The sequence below is a fragment of the Prionailurus viverrinus genome, chromosome B2 (assembly GCF_022837055.1).
Source record: "Prionailurus viverrinus isolate Anna chromosome B2, UM_Priviv_1.0, whole genome shotgun sequence".
NCBI lineage: Eukaryota > Metazoa > Chordata > Mammalia > Carnivora > Felidae > Prionailurus > Prionailurus viverrinus.
Window position 1 is genome coordinate 31523452 of NC_062565.1, and position 17118 is coordinate 31540569.

Here is a 17118-nt window from a genome sequence, read left to right on the forward strand (position 1 = left end):
ACACAGGGTGTTTCCATAGATTTTATTCTCAGTGCTTCAGGTACATCTGTTTCTAGAACTTATATTGGGATGAAACAGTCTATGGCTGAATGCACAACATTCTCAAAAACTTGAGTTTTTGCTCTTTTTGTTTATTTGTTTTGATTAATTGATTAAAACTCTACTTCTTTATCTAATGAACGAAGTGTTTCCTTTCCTGACCCTTTACAAGAGCTCTTTCCTTAGCAACAGATGTGTCATCTCAAAAGTTTTTCTGATTGGCTTCAGCTCAATTTATTTGAATTTTAATCAGTCAGACTCTATCATACCTTACATTCTCTTTTCCTTTATTCTTGTCAGTTCTACCCCACTCTTAAGCTCTACTGACCCCTATAAAATCGCCAAAGAAGAAAATGGCCGTAAGTAGAGTCCCAGTGCTAGGATTTTTCATCATGGCTTTACTGATGGGTCCTCAGGAATCATTGGCTATCAAAGGTAAGTGCTAAGAGAAACAAAACTTTGGATATAAGCTCTAAGAACATTTGAGAGATAAACTGTAACTATTTGCAAGACAATCTTTGGGCTGAAGGGAAAGTGTGGCAGTCTTCATGTGGTCTAAATCTGAAAGTATAAAAATTATAGTTTGAATATCTTATCATAAATTGAAGTCAGTCACATTTAGTTGAGAGGAACAAAAGCTGAGTATTGATTAATACCATTGACTTTGAGATCAGCCAGACTTGAAGTGAAAATATTTTCTGAGAGGCATTAATGTAAGCTAACGTCTGGGTTTTAATTTCTTTTTCTGGAAAATAAGTAAATTTAAAAATCTCACATAATTTTGTATGATTAAATGAGGAAAAAAATTTGAGAAGTTGTTACCATTGGTTCTCAGCCAAATACATGGTAGTTATGTTTTGGCAATTGAATCCTGTCAGCATATTTTAAGCACAGACATTGTACTGAAGATCACCAGAAAGGGAAGTCACCAAAAGCAATTAATCTATCCAAGGGAGGGTAAGGGCAGGTATTTATGCTGATACAAAATGCATTTAACTTACTTCCTCTTGGGAGAGGGATATCCCCTTCACCCCTTCAGTAGATTTTACAATGATCTATGGTCACTATCATTTAGTGATTTTCACAAAAGAGTAGAACAATGAGTAAGAATATGGAGATTCTGCTATTATTCTCTGTCATCTCCACACGAAATGTTTACTTCTGTGAAAATGTATTATGAAAAAGTATCCTTCACTCAGACTGATCCCACAGAGGGTGGCAGGTACACTGGAAATAAGTAATGTAATAATCCAACTCCAAGACCCATGATAGAAATTTTAAGTTTCTATTGCCTAGAAAAAGCCACATATAGAGATACATACCTTGTAAGATAGAGTCTCTTCCCTTGGGATAGAAGGGGAAGCTAGAGGTGTCTCTGTTCCTTAAATACAAAGCAACTTTAACCCTAAAATGCTTGTCACAAGCCTAAAAATGTACTAAGAAATTACTTACTTTGCTTGCCTCATTTAATTCCAAAGACAAAGCCAAGGTAGAAGCAAAACCACAGGAAAGTATAGTAGGAAAATAACATATGAGTAGATAAACTAATCAATTCAAGGTTACTAAGTAGCTGAATAAGAATTAAAGATTTAATTTGATTCCACAGTTCAGAACCCAGCCTTTTAAACAGTTTTCCCCTCTTCTTATATTACAATGTTCTGAGAGATGCCCTAGAATTCTTGTCTAAGTGTATTTAATTGCCAGGAAAATGCAGTGAGTGAACAATTCTCTTTCAGGAGCTGCTGCTGTATTTCCAAATAGGGAGTCATTTCTCAGCTAGTAACATGGAGCCAAACAACGGCTTCACAAGACTCGGATTTTCAGCCCTCATTTCCTTCAATCCACCCTCTCTAACTCTGCCCCTTTATTTCTGCCCTCCAGCTGTGTTCAACATGGATGTCTTCCACCTGACCCTCATCTTCAGACTCATCCCTGCCCTCCATCACTCCTTCACTCCATATAGCTCCACTCCATATTGTTCCACTGCCCCTGCCAACATGTTTGTCTCACATCCTGGATCTTCTTTCTCTCTTCCACCTTTCTTCTCCCACCCTAACACCTTTCCTGCCTTTTCAGAGGAGCATGTGATCATCCAGGCTGAGTTCTATCTGAAGCCTGACTCATCAGGAGAGTTTATGTTTGACTTTGATGGTGATGAGATTTTCCATGTGGATATGGAAAAGAAGGAGACAGTGTGGCGGCTTGAAGAATTTGGACGTTTTGCCAGCTTTGAGGCCCAGGGTGCCTTGGCCAATATAGCTGTGGACAAAGCTAACCTGGACATCTTGATAAAGCGCTCCAACAACACCCCAAACACCAATGGTAACTTCTACACTGCTAGACATTGGAATCCTAACTTTGAAACAGATGCTTTGGCTTGTGTTACTTTTTTGTGACTGACTTTCCCTCCCAGGGGCCTAGAGTTGCTATCAGCAAGCCCCTACCTCTCATGCCAAAGGCCCAAGAACAGTATATAAGTTTATTCCTTTCCTGAGGTGCTCACATCTTATCCTCACCATCCACAGTCACTTATACTGTGAGTCATTGCTCCAAATCTATGCCAGGAGAGACAGAAATAAAATTATACCCATTACTTAAAATATCCCAATATATATTATACCATAACATTGGTTCCAATTCAGGAGGGAGAGTATCAGAGATAAGTATCTGAGACTGTGGCATAGATTCTCAGGCACATTTCCAATTGCTTTTTCAAAAGCTTCAGTGGGAGGGAGAGGGTATAGCCTAAGCAGGGAGGCCTAATTTCTGTCATGTGTCCCCAGAACCTCCCGAGGTGACGGTGCTCTCAAACAGCCCTGTGGAACTGGGAGAGCCCAACATCCTCATCTGTTTCATCGACAAGTTCTCCCCACCAGTGATCAATGTCACGTGGCTTCGAAATGGAAAGCCTGTCACCACAGGAGTGTCAGAGACCGTCTTCCTGCCCCGGGAAGACCACCTTTTCCGCAAGTTCCACTATCTCCCTTTCCTACCCTCGACGGAGGATGTCTATGACTGCAAGGTGGAGCACTGGGGTTTGGATGAGCCTCTTCTCAAGCACTGGGGTATGGACTATCTTCAGTCTCCTTCATTCTATGGTTTCCTCCCGTGATGCATGTGTCTGGTGCTTAGGGACCCAGAGTACTCTAACACATCCATAACAATTGCTGCACATCCTATTCCTTGTCTTATCCCATTATTCAGCTCCCCCCACTTGTTAATTTGCATTCCTTTCATCCACCATTCTGTCTTCCTCTTATTTAATTGTGTAGTAACTATTCATTTGACTAAACACCCTACATTTGGTTCTAGGTGCTACTCCATATGACTGTCATTACTTCTGTACTGTACTCTGTTTTATTTTCCCCAGAGTTTGATGCACAAACCCCCCTCCCAGAGACAACAGAGAATGTGGTGTGTGCCCTGGGCCTGATCGTGGGTCTGGTGGGCATCATTGTTGGAACCATCTTCATCATCAAGGGCATGCGCAAGGTCAATGCTGGTGAACGCAGAGGGCCTCTGTGAGGCATCCACAGGTGGGTGTCATGTGGTCAGAGGAAGACATATATGGAGTTTTCCAAGGGTAGGAAACAGAATGGAGAAAAGGATGTGTGATGTCTTTAACAGAAAATGACAGGAAAGTCATGGCTCTTGATTTATCTTTGCTGGACAGAATCAGACTTTGGCATCATCTGGTATCCCAAGGTTTTAAGATCCCATATTCTTTCGCATACATGTACACCTAGACCACAAATTCAATCTTGGAAGTTATCTTTACTACCTAAGACCATTGATGCACATAATACTTATAAACCAAATGATCTAGGAAGGATCTGGGCACTTCTGGTTTATATTTTCTGAAGCGGTACATCAGTTCAGAAACATTTCCAGAGGTTGGCTCTTGTGGGGTTAAGATAAATTCACTGGATGAAATGAAAATCCCTTGAAGGCCATTGCCTGTTTTTATTTCTGTAATCTGAAAAGTGGTGTGGAAACTTCCAAGAGAACGTAAGCCGTGGTCTGCTCATTCATGCTTACTTGGAGAGTAGGGGATGCAGTTCATGTTGGAAAGGTTATATTTACTAGATTGTATTTACTATTACTTGGGTTAGATGAATATTAAGACACTTTTCCAAATCAGGGTTTCCTGAGTGGCTCAGCAGGTGAGTATCGAATTCTTGATTTCAGCTCAGGTCATGATCTCAGGGTCGTGGGATTGAGCCCCACAGCAGGCTACAGGCTGAGTGTGGAGCCTGCTTGGGATTCTCTCTCTCTCTCTCTCTCTCTCTCTCTCTCTTTCTCTCTCCCTCTACCCTTCTTCTCCACTCATGCTCTCTCTCTCTCTAAAATAAAAAATATTTATATTTTATTATTTTTTAATGTTTTATTTATTTTTGAGAGACAGAGAGAGAGAGAGAGAGAGAGAATGCACGAGAGGGTCAGAGAGAGAGGGAGACACAGAATCTGAAGCAGTCTCCAGGCTCTGAGCTGTCAGCACAGAGCCTGATGCAGGGTTCAAACTGGTGAACTGTGAGATCATGCCCTGAGCTGAAGTTGGATGCTTAACTGACAGAGCCACCCAGGCGCCCCATAAAAACAAACAAACAAACAAATAAAAAAAATGTAAAGAGACTTTTCCAAATGAAAGGATCAAGGGAGAAAGGAAGGAATCTGAAAAGAGAGCTTGAAGTATTCATCTTAACACTTTAGTAACTATGTGTGTCCTGCTACAGGCAATGGCATTTCCTAAAGAGAAGATCAATGAAGAAATTTGTGCTTTAATAGCTTCATGAGCCCAGCAATACTCCAATTGTGCACCTCACAGAAGACAACTTTTCTCCAGCATTTTCAGCCCTTTAGCTATTCTAAGAATAATGATGCCTTCCTGATCTGTCCAGACTCTGACATCTAGTTATTCCCTGATTGTTGCCCCTTCTTGGGTATGTTTTCCTCCATTTTCTGTCTTCATTTTAATATCACCATGTAATGCCTCTGGAATAGACCCTAGAAGATCCTTTCTCTATTATGGAACCTTTTGAATGTTCAATATAGACATCATTTCTACATTTATTGCTTGGGTTTCTTCAAACTGTAATTGTGATTTTTTGAGCACAATAAACTTTTGATGAGTCTGAGATGAAGTTTTGGTGTCTAAACCAGTTCTTCATAGGGACTAGGAAATATATGTGATTCTTTCTTCCTGAAATGTGTTAATGTTGAATGTGTGTGATAAATTCTGTAAGTAATCAGAAATATCGAGGTTCATTAGGACCATGCCTCACTTGTAGAATCCATAAGCAATCCAATTGCTGTGGTCCAGTCCCCCTAGGAAAACCCTGGAGTAGAGTTTGTTGGGAGATCTCTACTTAGCAATGGTTTCAGAATCTGATTTTGGTTCTTGAGTCCCTAAGTTAATAACATATCTGGATCTCTGGTAGGATGAATGTGGAAGCCTAGGGTTCAGCGTTAGATAATGAGACTGATGATGAGGAGCAGATGGGAGTGGAGTGGGGAGACAATAGAGGAGGATTCATATACTTTACAGTATTACATATCAATTACATCCGTCCAGGTTTAATGAAAAATAGGATCGAACGTTGTGGATCAGCATTACCCATTTTATTGACATAGTCTTGGATGCCTATTTCATTTCCAGGAGAATGGTCTGACTTATTCCTAGAATAGTCTTGGATTGGATATGTATCCCTGAGTAGAAAAATCAAGTAAAAAGTGGGAGTTTGGGCAGAACATGACATTAAAATGGAAGGAAAAAATATTTAAGACACAGGGGGATATTGCTCATTTATCTGTGAAACTATTACTTGATCTTTATTTCTAAATGGCTAGCAGAGCCTACCCAAAACCATAAAGATTAATTATCCTGACAGTTTGTTAGAGTGGCAAATAAGGGATGTTGCATTGATGTCAACTTGGGGTTCATCTTGCTATACATTCACTAGCTGTGTATTCACTGATACCTTACTTAATTCAACTTACCTGATTCCTTTCACGAATATACTGGTGGGAATTTTTATCATACTGAGTTATTGTAAAAATTAAAGGAGGGGCGCCTGGGTGGCGCAGTCAGTTAAGCGTCCGACTTCAGCCAGGTCACGATCTCGCGGTCCGTGAGTTCGAGCCCCGCGTCGGGCTCTGGGCTGATGGCTCGGAGCCTGGAGCCTGTTTCCGATTCTGTGGCTCCCTCTCTCTCTGTCCCTCCCCCGTTCATGCTCTGTCTCTCTCTGTCCCAAAAATAAATAAATGTTAAAAAAAAAAAAATAAAGGAAAACTGCAAGAAGAGTAATGAGGTCTACCACTTAGTGGTAATAATGTTGCAAAAGTGATAAATTCTATTACTTTTTCTCAGAATTTCTACAGCCCGATGATAAAAATCTCAGAAAAACCAAAGCAAGATGACTTTGATGGGTAGCAAAATAGATCACCCCAAAATATACCACTTAGCCATAAGGATCGTTTGGAACTGATAAGGTGGTCTTGGGTAATACAATTGCTTTAGATTGCTTATTAGCTGAAGAAGGAGTCTGTGCCATAGCAAATACCTCCTGCTGCTCCTGGATCAATGCCTCTAATGTTACAGAAACTCAAATACAGGAAAAAAAACAAGCTTCTTGGCTAAAACACATTGATACCAACTGGTTTGGTACCTGGGGGTCCCGACTAAGAGACATACTTCAGTCCCTTGGTATTCTCCTGATAGTCGTCATGAAGCTACATTCTCTCAAGGGGCTTAAACACATGTTTATAATCACCAGCAGTACATCAGATGGTCTCACTGCACTTGGAGAAGCAGAAATGGCATGAACGGTGAGGTGCAAACACCTTCCACGAACCTGATCTGATAACCTAAGAGTTTCACAGGGAAACAAGAACAACTTAACCCTGATGGTGACAGAGAGGCACTAATACGAAATTTGGTCCACCTCTCATGTGTGCAAGGATGACCAAAATGGGGGAATTGTTGGAGTAATTTTACTAGGAGGCCGTCAGACAGAGATGGCTCCAACATCTTGGTAACTTACATGAGCAAACTGAAACCTAAGCCAGAGTCAGTTCCTTTAAGTGCACTCATACCCCAGCAAAATTCACCAATAGCCAACTGGGATTTTCCAAGTCAGGCCAATGAATAAGGTATAGCCACTCAGGTAATTTCTGTGCTCTGTTTCTGCATCTATTCTATCAAATCCTTTCCCCTAAGCTCCTGTCAGAGAACTTGCACCATTTTGGGGTTGGCACTGCAAGATTTGAATAATTCTCAAAAAAACAAAAACAAAAACAAAAAACAACTCTTGAAAATTATCTTATGCCTCAGTTTCTCTTTTATCACTTTATAGGACTTACTAAAAACTATCAAGTTTCTGTACCTATGGCTTAAATAATGAAAGCCACATCTTCAGAAATTTGAAAATAGGCATAGGTATTTCTTTTACAAAGCTCAATTTTTTTACTCTAAATACAGGTACAATAGGAATAGAGTAAAACTCAGACACATGTGGAATAAAAAAGAAAACATCTCTATACTTCCATATAATAAGACATTTTTTGGATACTTTACCTTTGAAGCGTAGTTTTAAGTTTACAGAAAAATTGGGCAGAAAGTACAAAGTTCAGAATTTGCATCTTCCTCCTGCTTCACAAATAGTTTCGCCCTTTATTAACATTTGTCATTAGTGTGTTGCATTTGTTACAATTGATGAACCAACACTGATACATTACTATTCCCTGATGTCCATAGTTTAGATTAGGGTTCACTCTTTGTATTTTTTTGCATATATTTACTTTTTATTGAATTTGTTAATGTACAGAGTCCTTGCACTGCCAAACCATGCCTGAGAATTCAAAGAAAGAGATGATACAGTGGACTGCCTCAGCTACCCAGCATACAGTATATTGAAACTTGATTCATGTGCATTTTTTATAATTTCACAATCTTTCGAAAAGTTATAACAAGAGTTGGAATTTTTTATCTCCTGCAGGCCTTTAGATTTCTAGTATAGTATGCCACCAAATAAAAGTTCCACACATTCATCTCAGTTCATTCCTCAATAACATAACCCCTAAACAAAATTTTGCTGGAAAAAAAATGTATACTTTTCAGGGGAAATATGTGGCTCAAGGTCCAAGAGTTTATTTAAGAATTTTGGTTCCCACATGAAGTCTTCAGTTTGACCAAGAATCTCTTGTTTCTTGATTAATCATCCAACCTCTCCTTGGCTGGTTCAGCTACTCACCCCAATACACCAGAGGCCAGGCATCCTGCCTGCCACCTCCGACCACACCATTATGGCTCAGGTGTGGTGGGCAGGTCCTGTCAGGAGATCCTGTCAACTCCCAGGAGCTGATTCCTGCACTGACACTGTCATCAAGACTAAACTCCCATAGGGGTTCCCCCTCCCCCCCCACAGGAACAGTTTTACTCCCTCATTTGCTTCACTCTGGCCAGTAGCAAGTCTGCAACTCTTGCATTTGGCAAAGGGATTTATTATAGAGAAACCCAGACTCTGCACCGAGCGGTCATGCATCACTTTGCAATATTTCTATTGACCCAAAGATACAAAACTAGTAAATTACTAGACTATCTCATTAGATGGAAAAGCTTTTCAGTAATCCTGGGTAGCTTCCTGAAGTCCCTTTAAGGACTAAAAATTACTGGATAGTTTAAGCTGTAATTTTTAAAAACAGAAGGGCTATGTCACCTGTCTCTCTCGCCCTGGACTTTTCAAATGAACATAGACATACCAGAAGTTTGAGAACAGAGCTAAGCTGGCACGGTCATTGCATCTGCAGAATGTCCAATACCTTAAAAATTGGGGCACAAGCATGTCTGGTAATCTTTTCAAAGATCATGTAAGATCTGTGAAAACCTAAGTGGGTTTTAGGTTAAGGTTCTGATCACATTGCTCTGAATTTATAAGGACAGGTCAGCGAATCACGTGGCCTGAGCAGAAACCACACTCTTTGATTAGAGGAGGCTTTGGCAGCACCTGAAGTAGAGCCCCCTGCATCCACTGCCCTTTTATTTTGTTCCACTCTAGGGACTGGAAAATTCATGAGATGTGTCACAATCCTAATGCATATTTCAGATTACTTATTCAACCAAGCAATATGCTCTGTCAAAGAACTTATTCCAAGTCAAAAAAAAAAAAAAAGGGCCTGTTCCACATTAGCGGAACAGAAAAAGCACTACCCAAATAAAAAATCACTAAAAGAAATGAGATCACGCCCCTCCTACCCCCTCTCCCACTTGATAGACCCAAGTACGGTTGACTCTAACTTGTGGTTACCTCAGAATACAACTCCCACTTTAAATTATAAAATCACAGCCCTACATAGATTATTGAACACAGGAGTTCTTTTGAGAGCTCCCATTCCAGGAAGTCTAACACAGCCCACTACAGAGTATGCCTTAAGGATGGGGCACAGGACAGGTTAACATTAAGGTCACTTAAATTTTCATTTTTTGCAGCAGATCAGAACCCAGATGGCTGACTTTCTGCAGGATTTCTGATAGGAATCCAGGAGAGCTGGTTTCAAGCTCCACAACCACACTTAACTAGCTGTAATCTTCGCGTTCAGAAGGTGTGATGCACATGAAGTCTGCACCCAGGGCAGCAAACCTGAGGCAGTCAGCCCTTACCAAGGCTTGGTATTTCCCAGCTTCCTACATGCTTGGCAGAGGACTGCAGGGACTGGGGACTGTGTGGCACTGTAGATTTCTGGTGGGCCTTGCAGTGTTTTCCTCGTTGTGGTTAACCTGGCTCCAGGCGGCGTATACACACCACTGGTCATTGCTGGTTTCCGTAATGATTATTGCAGCAGGAGGTGCTTGTACTGGAGCGGTTTTACTCCAGGGACCTGAAGATTCTTCTATACCACCATCACCACCTCCACCTTCTTCCCAGTTATCACCTGCATCTTCTCTTTTCTCGTTATCTTCTTCCTTTTCACTTATTGGCATTGCCTGAACTCTGAGGCCACTGTAATAAACCTCTTTTTGCTCAAATTCTTTCCACTCATCTTCATCCTTAATGCTGTCGTGAGACTAATTCCCTTTCGGGCTTAGAGGCCAAGATGGTTAGAAAATTCAGCTCAAAGTGCTGGGCTGAAGTCGGAACACTGAACTACTCAAGAGTCTCAGAGCAGATGTCCCCCGATAAATGCTGCTCTGGGCCTAGCACTTCGGTCCCAGACCTATTTCCACTTGAGGGTGCCTCTGTCTTGGTCACAGTCCCAGCCAGCGACAGGAGGTGCAGGGGCAGGAGTGGATGGGAGTGGGGGGAAGTAGGGGGGTGGGAGAGAGGACCCAGCCTGGCTTGGGGAAGCTTCCGTCACATGGCTGGCCTCTGTGCCACTCCAACCACTAGCTGGCCCCTCCTGGAGGGTTCCCCAGACAAGCTGCCAGCGGGGGTGGGTGCCTAGGGTTCACCCTTTATATTATAGGGATCTTTTCCAGGATGTCCTGAGTTGAAATCATACAGTAAGAGCTTTTTTAGTCTTAGACTAATTCATTCGCTTAGCAATATGCATTTAAGTTTTCACCAAGTCTTTTCAAAGCTTAATAGCTTTTTTTTTTTTTAATTTTTTTTTCTCAACGTTTTTATTTATTTTTGGGACAGAGAGAGACAGAGCATGAATGGGGGAGGGGCAGAGAGAGAGGGAGACACAGAATCGGAAACAGGCTCCAGGCTCCGAGCCATCAGCCCAGAGCCTGACTCGGGGCTCGAACTCACGGACCACGAGATCGTGACCTGCCTGAAGTCGGACGCTTAACCGACTGCGCCACCCAGGCGCCCCAAAGCTTAATAGCTTTTTAAAAATTGCTGAATAATGCTTCATTTTATGGCTGTTGCACAGGTTATCCATTCGCCTATCGAAGGACATCTTGGTTACTTCCACCTTTCACATTATGAACACAGCTGCTTTAATCATTCCTGTATCAGTTTTTGTGTGGACCTATGTTTTCAGTTCTTTGAGTAAATACGTGGGAGTGTGATTGCAGGACTGGAAGGTAACAGCGTGTTTAGATTTGTAAACATTCACCATGGTGCCTTGCCTATTGTACCACACCCTGGCTGGCTAGCACTTGATGTTGTGAGGGTTCTCGATTTTAGCCAGAAGGCCACCTTTTGGCAACTTTTTATTTTGAAATAGTTATAGTTACACAGGAGGTTGAAAAGACAGCATAGAAAGACCTTGTGTACCTCTTTACCTAGTTTCCCAAAAGGATTATATCTTTAAAAAATACAAAATGAAAACCAGGAACCACACTGGTAAAATGTGCATGTTCAGTCATACACCTATGTTCCATCCCATGTGTGCTTCTGTGTGACCCCCACCACCGGCAAGCACAGAATTATTCCAGTACCACAGGGATCTCCCTCTTGCTTCCCTCTATATTCACAACCACTTCCCTTCAGACCCCATCACTCCACACCTGACAACCACTAATCTGTGCTCCGTCTCTATAACTTGTCATTTTGAGGATGTTAGATGGATGGAATCATTCAGTAGGGGACTTTCCAAGACTGGCCTTTTTTGCGAGCATAATGCGTTTGAGAGCCATCCAGGTTGTCAGGTATTTCCACAGTTTGCTCGTTTTCATTGCTGACAATGTTCCATGATATGGACGCACCACAGTTTGTTTAACTGTTCACCTACTGCAGGGCCTTTTGGTGGTTTCTAGTTTGAGATTATAGCAAATACAGCAGCTGTGAACATTTGTGAACAGTTTTGTGTGAATGTGAGTTTTCATCTGTGACATAAAGGCCATGAAATGTGATTCCTGGGTTAGGAAGTAAGTGTATGTGTATTTTTTAAGAAACTGCCAAACTATCCTCCAGAGGGGGCTGCACCAGTACACGTCCCCTGTCAGTGCAGGAGACTTCAGTTTCTCTGCATTCTTGTCATCGTTTGGCATTGGCACTATTTCATATTTTAACTGTTTCTGTAGGTAAAGAGTGATATCTCAGCATATTCTCAATTTGCATTTCACTCCTGTCTAGTGATGCTGAACATCATTCAATGAGCTTATTTTCCATATGAATATTCTCTCTGATAAATGCCTCTTCATGTCTTTCATCCATATTGTAATTAGAGTAGTCTCCTCTGTGTGTGTGTGTGTGTGTGTGTGTGTGTGTGTGTGTTTACTGTGGAGTCCTAAGAGTTCTTTGCAGATTCTAGACACATGCTCTTTGTGATATTTTGGGTGTGCAAATGTTTTCTCTTTGTCTGTAGCTAACCTTTTCAGCCTCTCAATAGGATATCTTTCAGAATAAGTCTTTAAATTTGATAAGGCCCAATTGATGTCATGTCTAAGAACTCTTCACCAGGCCTAAAGATTTTGTCCCAAAGATTTCCTCTTGTTTTTTTTTTTAATTTTACACTTGACTTTTATAATTTCTTTTGAGTGAATTTTTATAAAAAGTGTGAGAATTGGTCTAATTCTTTTCTTTTTCCCCTCCCATTTTTCTTAATGCTTATTTATATTTGTGACAGAGAAAGAGAGAGAGACAGTGTGCAAGCAGGGGAGGAGCAGAGAGACAAGGAGACACAGAATCCCAAGCAGGCTCCAGGCTCTGAGCTGTCAGCACAGAGCCAGATGTGGGGCTCAAACCCATGAATCGTGAGATCGCGACCTAAGCCAAAGTCAGACATGTAACCGACTGAGCCACCCAGGCACACCTTTTTTTCTCCCATTTTGTTTGCTTTGTTTTTGCCTATGGATATCCATGTGTTCCAACACCATTGTTTGAAAAGACAACCCATCTTCCACTGAGTTGCATTGCACCTTGTCAAAAATGAGTTGGCGGACGCCTGGGTGGCTCAGTTGGGTAAGCATCTGACTCTTGATTTCTGCTCAAACCATGATCTCATGGTTCGTGAGTTTGAGCCCTGGGGTCTCTGCTTGAGAATCCCTACTTGGGATTCTCTTCTGCTTTCTCTGCCCCTCCCCTTCATATGTTGTCTCTCTCTCACTCTCTCAAAATAAATAAATAAACATTAAAAAATAAACTTAAAAAATTTTAAAAATAAGTTGGTGTGGGTCTATTTCTGGATTCTCTCTACTGTTCTATCAGTCTCTGTGCCTGTCCTTCCACAACCCCCATTAGTCTTGATTACCAGAGGTACAGAACAGTCTTCAATTTGGCTGGAGTGATCATTCAATTTTGTTTTTCTTTATCAAATTTAGTTTTATCTATCCTAATTTTCATTGCTTTCCCATATACATTTTAGAATAACTGTGTCTACAGCTATTAAAACTTGTGCTCAGATCTGGATATTAATTGCATTAAACTGGCATATCAATTAATTGACATCTTTACTATGTTCAGTTTTTCAGCTGATGAACATGGTAAGTCTTCATTTATTTAGATCTCTGATTTCTTTCATCAGCATTTCTGTTTAGAGTCTTGTGCATGTTCTCTTAGAGTTCTAATTTAGTGTTTCTGTTCTTTTCTTATTTTGAGTGATTATAAGTGGCATTGCTCTTAAATCCTGTCACCTTAATGAACTCCCTCATTAGTTCTACAAGGGTTTTTTGTGTTGGGGAGGAAAAATTCCATGAGATTTTTATGGAGACTATCATATCAAATGAGCATAGAGATAGTTTTATTTCTTCCTTTCTGATGTGCCTGTCTTCTGAACACCTCCTATTCATCTCTTGATGAGATGTCCCCCTCCTTCAGCATGAGATAGCTGATTACCTATCACCCAATGTGGATGGAAGAGATTGATAGCAGTTTACTACATATACTCACAGCCTGAGGGAAAAGAACACTGCATTTCATGTAAGGCCACACGAGGGTTGCATTTGGGAACAGACTGAGTCATCAGGGCTGTGAGAGGCAGACTTTGTAGCAACAAGAAGATGAAGTGCCTCCTGGTTCCCACAGGAGGATGCTATTGGTTTGTTTGAATAGTTCCATGGACAGGTAGAGAACTGAAGCCATTAGGTTAAGGATCAGGTGCAGAACAGCTTTTCAGGCTATAAGTAGCTGGGTGGCAGTCTTTCCTTCTAGGCTGGAGAAAGATACCTGGTATAGGCAGGGTACTCGTGGTTATGCTTTTGGTGACCCTTTTGAGCCTTTGCCACAGTAATTACTGCTTTCTATTTTGTTGATGGCAAAGACCAAAGGAGCACTCAAATAAAGGATTTAAAAATTTTTTTTTACATTTCTTTATTTTTGAGAGACAGAGAGAGACAGAGCATGAACAGGGGAGGGGCAGAGAGAGAGGGAGACACAGAATCAGAGGCAGGTTCCAGGCTCTGAGCTGTCAGCACAGAGCCCAACATGGGGCTCGAAGTCACAAACTGTGAGATCATGACCTGAGCTGAAGTCAGACCCCAACCAACTGAGCTCCCCAGGCTCCCCTCAAATGAAGGATTTTTCAAAGAAAGACCTCTTTGGTAATGATTCAAGGGATGGAATGTTCCTCACGTTGAACCTAGAAACCCTCAGTGAAGGAAATCAGAAAAAATGTTTTAAGAGGATTATACTGAGGAGTATTAGAATGTTCAGAGGCCTAATGAGGATACTTTAAACTACCTAATTAGTCTATTTGCACACCCAGGTTGAGATTGTGTGTCATTAAACTAAACAACCTGTGTGAGATGCATATTTTAATTGGTATTTGGAAGTTTCTAAAAGAACACTGACAAGATACTCTCCATTCAGGAACTTTCTGAAACAGTAACAAAATTGAGCTAAAAAATATCAACTCCATCATACTTCCTAGTATTCTACCTTCTTCTTATCCTTTTTAAAAAAATTTTTTAATGTTTATTTTTGAGAGAGAGCAGAGTGTGAGTGGGGGAGGGGCAGAGAGAGACACACACAAACAGAATTCTTTTTAACGTCTATTTATTTATTTATTTTTGAGACAGAAAGAGGCAGAGCATGAATGGGGGAGGGTCAGAGAGAGAGGGAGACACAGAATCTGAAACAGGTTCCAGGCTCTGAGCTGTCAGCACAGAGCCCGACACAGGGCTCAAACTCATGCGCTGTGAGATTATGACCTGAGCCGAAGTCGGACGCTCAACCAACTGAGCCACCCAAGAACCCCATACACACAGAATTCTAAGTGGGCTCTAGGCTCTGAACTGACAGCACAGAGCCCGACGTGGGCTGGAACTCAGGAACTGTGAGATCATGACCTGAGCTGAAGTCTGACACTTAACCAACTTCGCCATCCAGGTGCCCCTTCTTCTTATCCTTTAAATGAGATGCTGGTGATTGAGGCATTAAAATAAAAATCCTCCTTCTCCTCACCATGCTAAGGCAATGATAATGCTGTAGTCAAAAGCTGTCCAGATTGGAAGCTGATATTCAGAGGCGGATAGCAATTTAAGGACTTCTCTCCTAAATTCAAATTAGAACTCTGTATCCGGAGGGAAGAAGAAAATTGAAGGTAAAGTGGTCAGATGAATAGATCAACCCATCATGGCTTTTATGTTGCAACCCAATTCTTTGAGAGATTGAAAGCAACTGTCCTTACCTTGTAAATAATTTGCAAAATATGAAATACGACCCAGAAAGAATTAAAAATCCTTCAACCTCTCTGGGAACTCTTATCTAGATGATTCTCTATTTTTAAGGTGGAAAGAAAAAAGGGGGGGAGGGGCTTTTAAAAATTCAAATGTCTAGACAAGCATTCTTGCTCAAAATCTAGCCCACAGCTTCCAGGTTACTTGTCAAGGAAATACAAATCTTAACTATATGGTCTTTATATCTGTGTGTTTATATGTATGTCATAAATATGACATACTGTTCTACCTCCAGATGGTATTGCTAAAATTAATTGGTAAAAGAGCTCTACTTAGTTGGTTGAAGACAAGCATTTAGGGGAATTAGGCATTCTAAAACTCAGAAAGATAGAAATTAAACCCAAATGTTTCTCAAGGTCACGTGCTCTAGAAAAATATTCAATGTTAAAGCTAAATTAAGGCTTAGTTTAATTAAAATAAACATGGCTTTACAGTTATCAGCATTACAACTAAAGCATTTATTCTGCCTGGATTTACTTAAGTCAAATAAATTTATACGCTTTCAGTTGCAAAATGTTTTTTTGTTTTGTTTTGTTTTGTCTTTTTAGAGTATAGCTCAGGAGAATGACTAACTCTTTTATGGGTAATCTGAGCATAATTGTCAGGAACAAGTAAATTGTATCAATGTAATTAAGTTTAAAAGGTTTGTAGGTAAAACTTTAATAGCTTCCACAATCTTTGGTTACCTAAAACTTTAAAGTTTTGCTAGGTCAAATGATAAATTGGGTTAAATTCATAGGATATCTAAGTCTTTTCCAAATAAGATAAAATATTATAACATCGATTATTAAACATAGGTTTATTTACTTTATCTTATTACAAAGATGCGAAAGATAAATTTGGGTGTGTTAGTAAATATATTTTATGCCTTATTGGAAGATTGTATTATGAAAAAGCACATATTTCTAGAAATTGTGAAATATATTAATAAATTTGCCAATCTAGAGAATTCTGATGTCACAGAGAGTTCACAATGGCTCACTACTTAGTTTTCACAAAACAGTAATGTTTCTAAGCAAAGTTCTAATGAGTATAATGAAAAAAAAACAGAAATAACAAGGAAAACATCTCTGGAGGCAAAGAGAATAAGATATATGCTCTTGTTAAAAAAATTATGAGAGATAGAGATACATTTGTTCAGGGAAAAGACAGTAATTTTGTCCTAAAATGAGACTGGTTGTTTAGAGAGGAGAAACTTGGGACAGCTATTTTTTTAAAAAGTTTGTAGAAAGTGGTGGAAAAGGAATCCTTGGAAAAGAATTTTATGAGTTGTAAGGACTAAGGTTGTAATAAATGAATTTTAATATGGAAAGTACAATAGCACAAAATTGAAATCTGGTTTCTTTCTCTGTGAAGATGATAAAGTTTTCTTGCATTGCTGGTCTGCTTTTGATAGCAAATAGTGTGGTGGAGTCCCCTCCCTAAGGAATGTGGTGAAAAATCCCAAGATAAGGGAAGGCAACCTGGCTATGTGTGAGTAGGTGACATACTTCACAACTCTGTAACATAATACCACC

General features: G+C 40.4%; 1 protein-coding gene and 1 pseudogene across 1 annotated transcript; one reads left to right on the forward strand and one right to left on the reverse strand.

Annotated features, from left to right (window-relative positions):
* Positions 1-314: 314 nt before the first annotated feature.
* LOC125166290 (HLA class II histocompatibility antigen, DR alpha chain-like) lies at positions 315-5180 on the forward strand. Its single transcript, XM_047860136.1, has 5 exons — positions 315-474; positions 2116-2361; positions 2823-3104; positions 3410-3575; positions 4773-5180. The coding sequence occupies exons 1-4, from the start codon at positions 393-395 to the stop codon at positions 3562-3564; spliced, it is 765 nt and encodes a 254-aa protein (XP_047716092.1). The 5' UTR covers positions 315-392; the 3' UTR covers positions 3565-3575; positions 4773-5180.
* Positions 5181-9605: 4425 nt separating this feature from the next.
* On the reverse strand, positions 9606-10081 carry LOC125166291 (protein CDV3 homolog; annotated as a pseudogene).
* Between the last annotated feature and the right edge of the window lie 7037 nt (positions 10082-17118).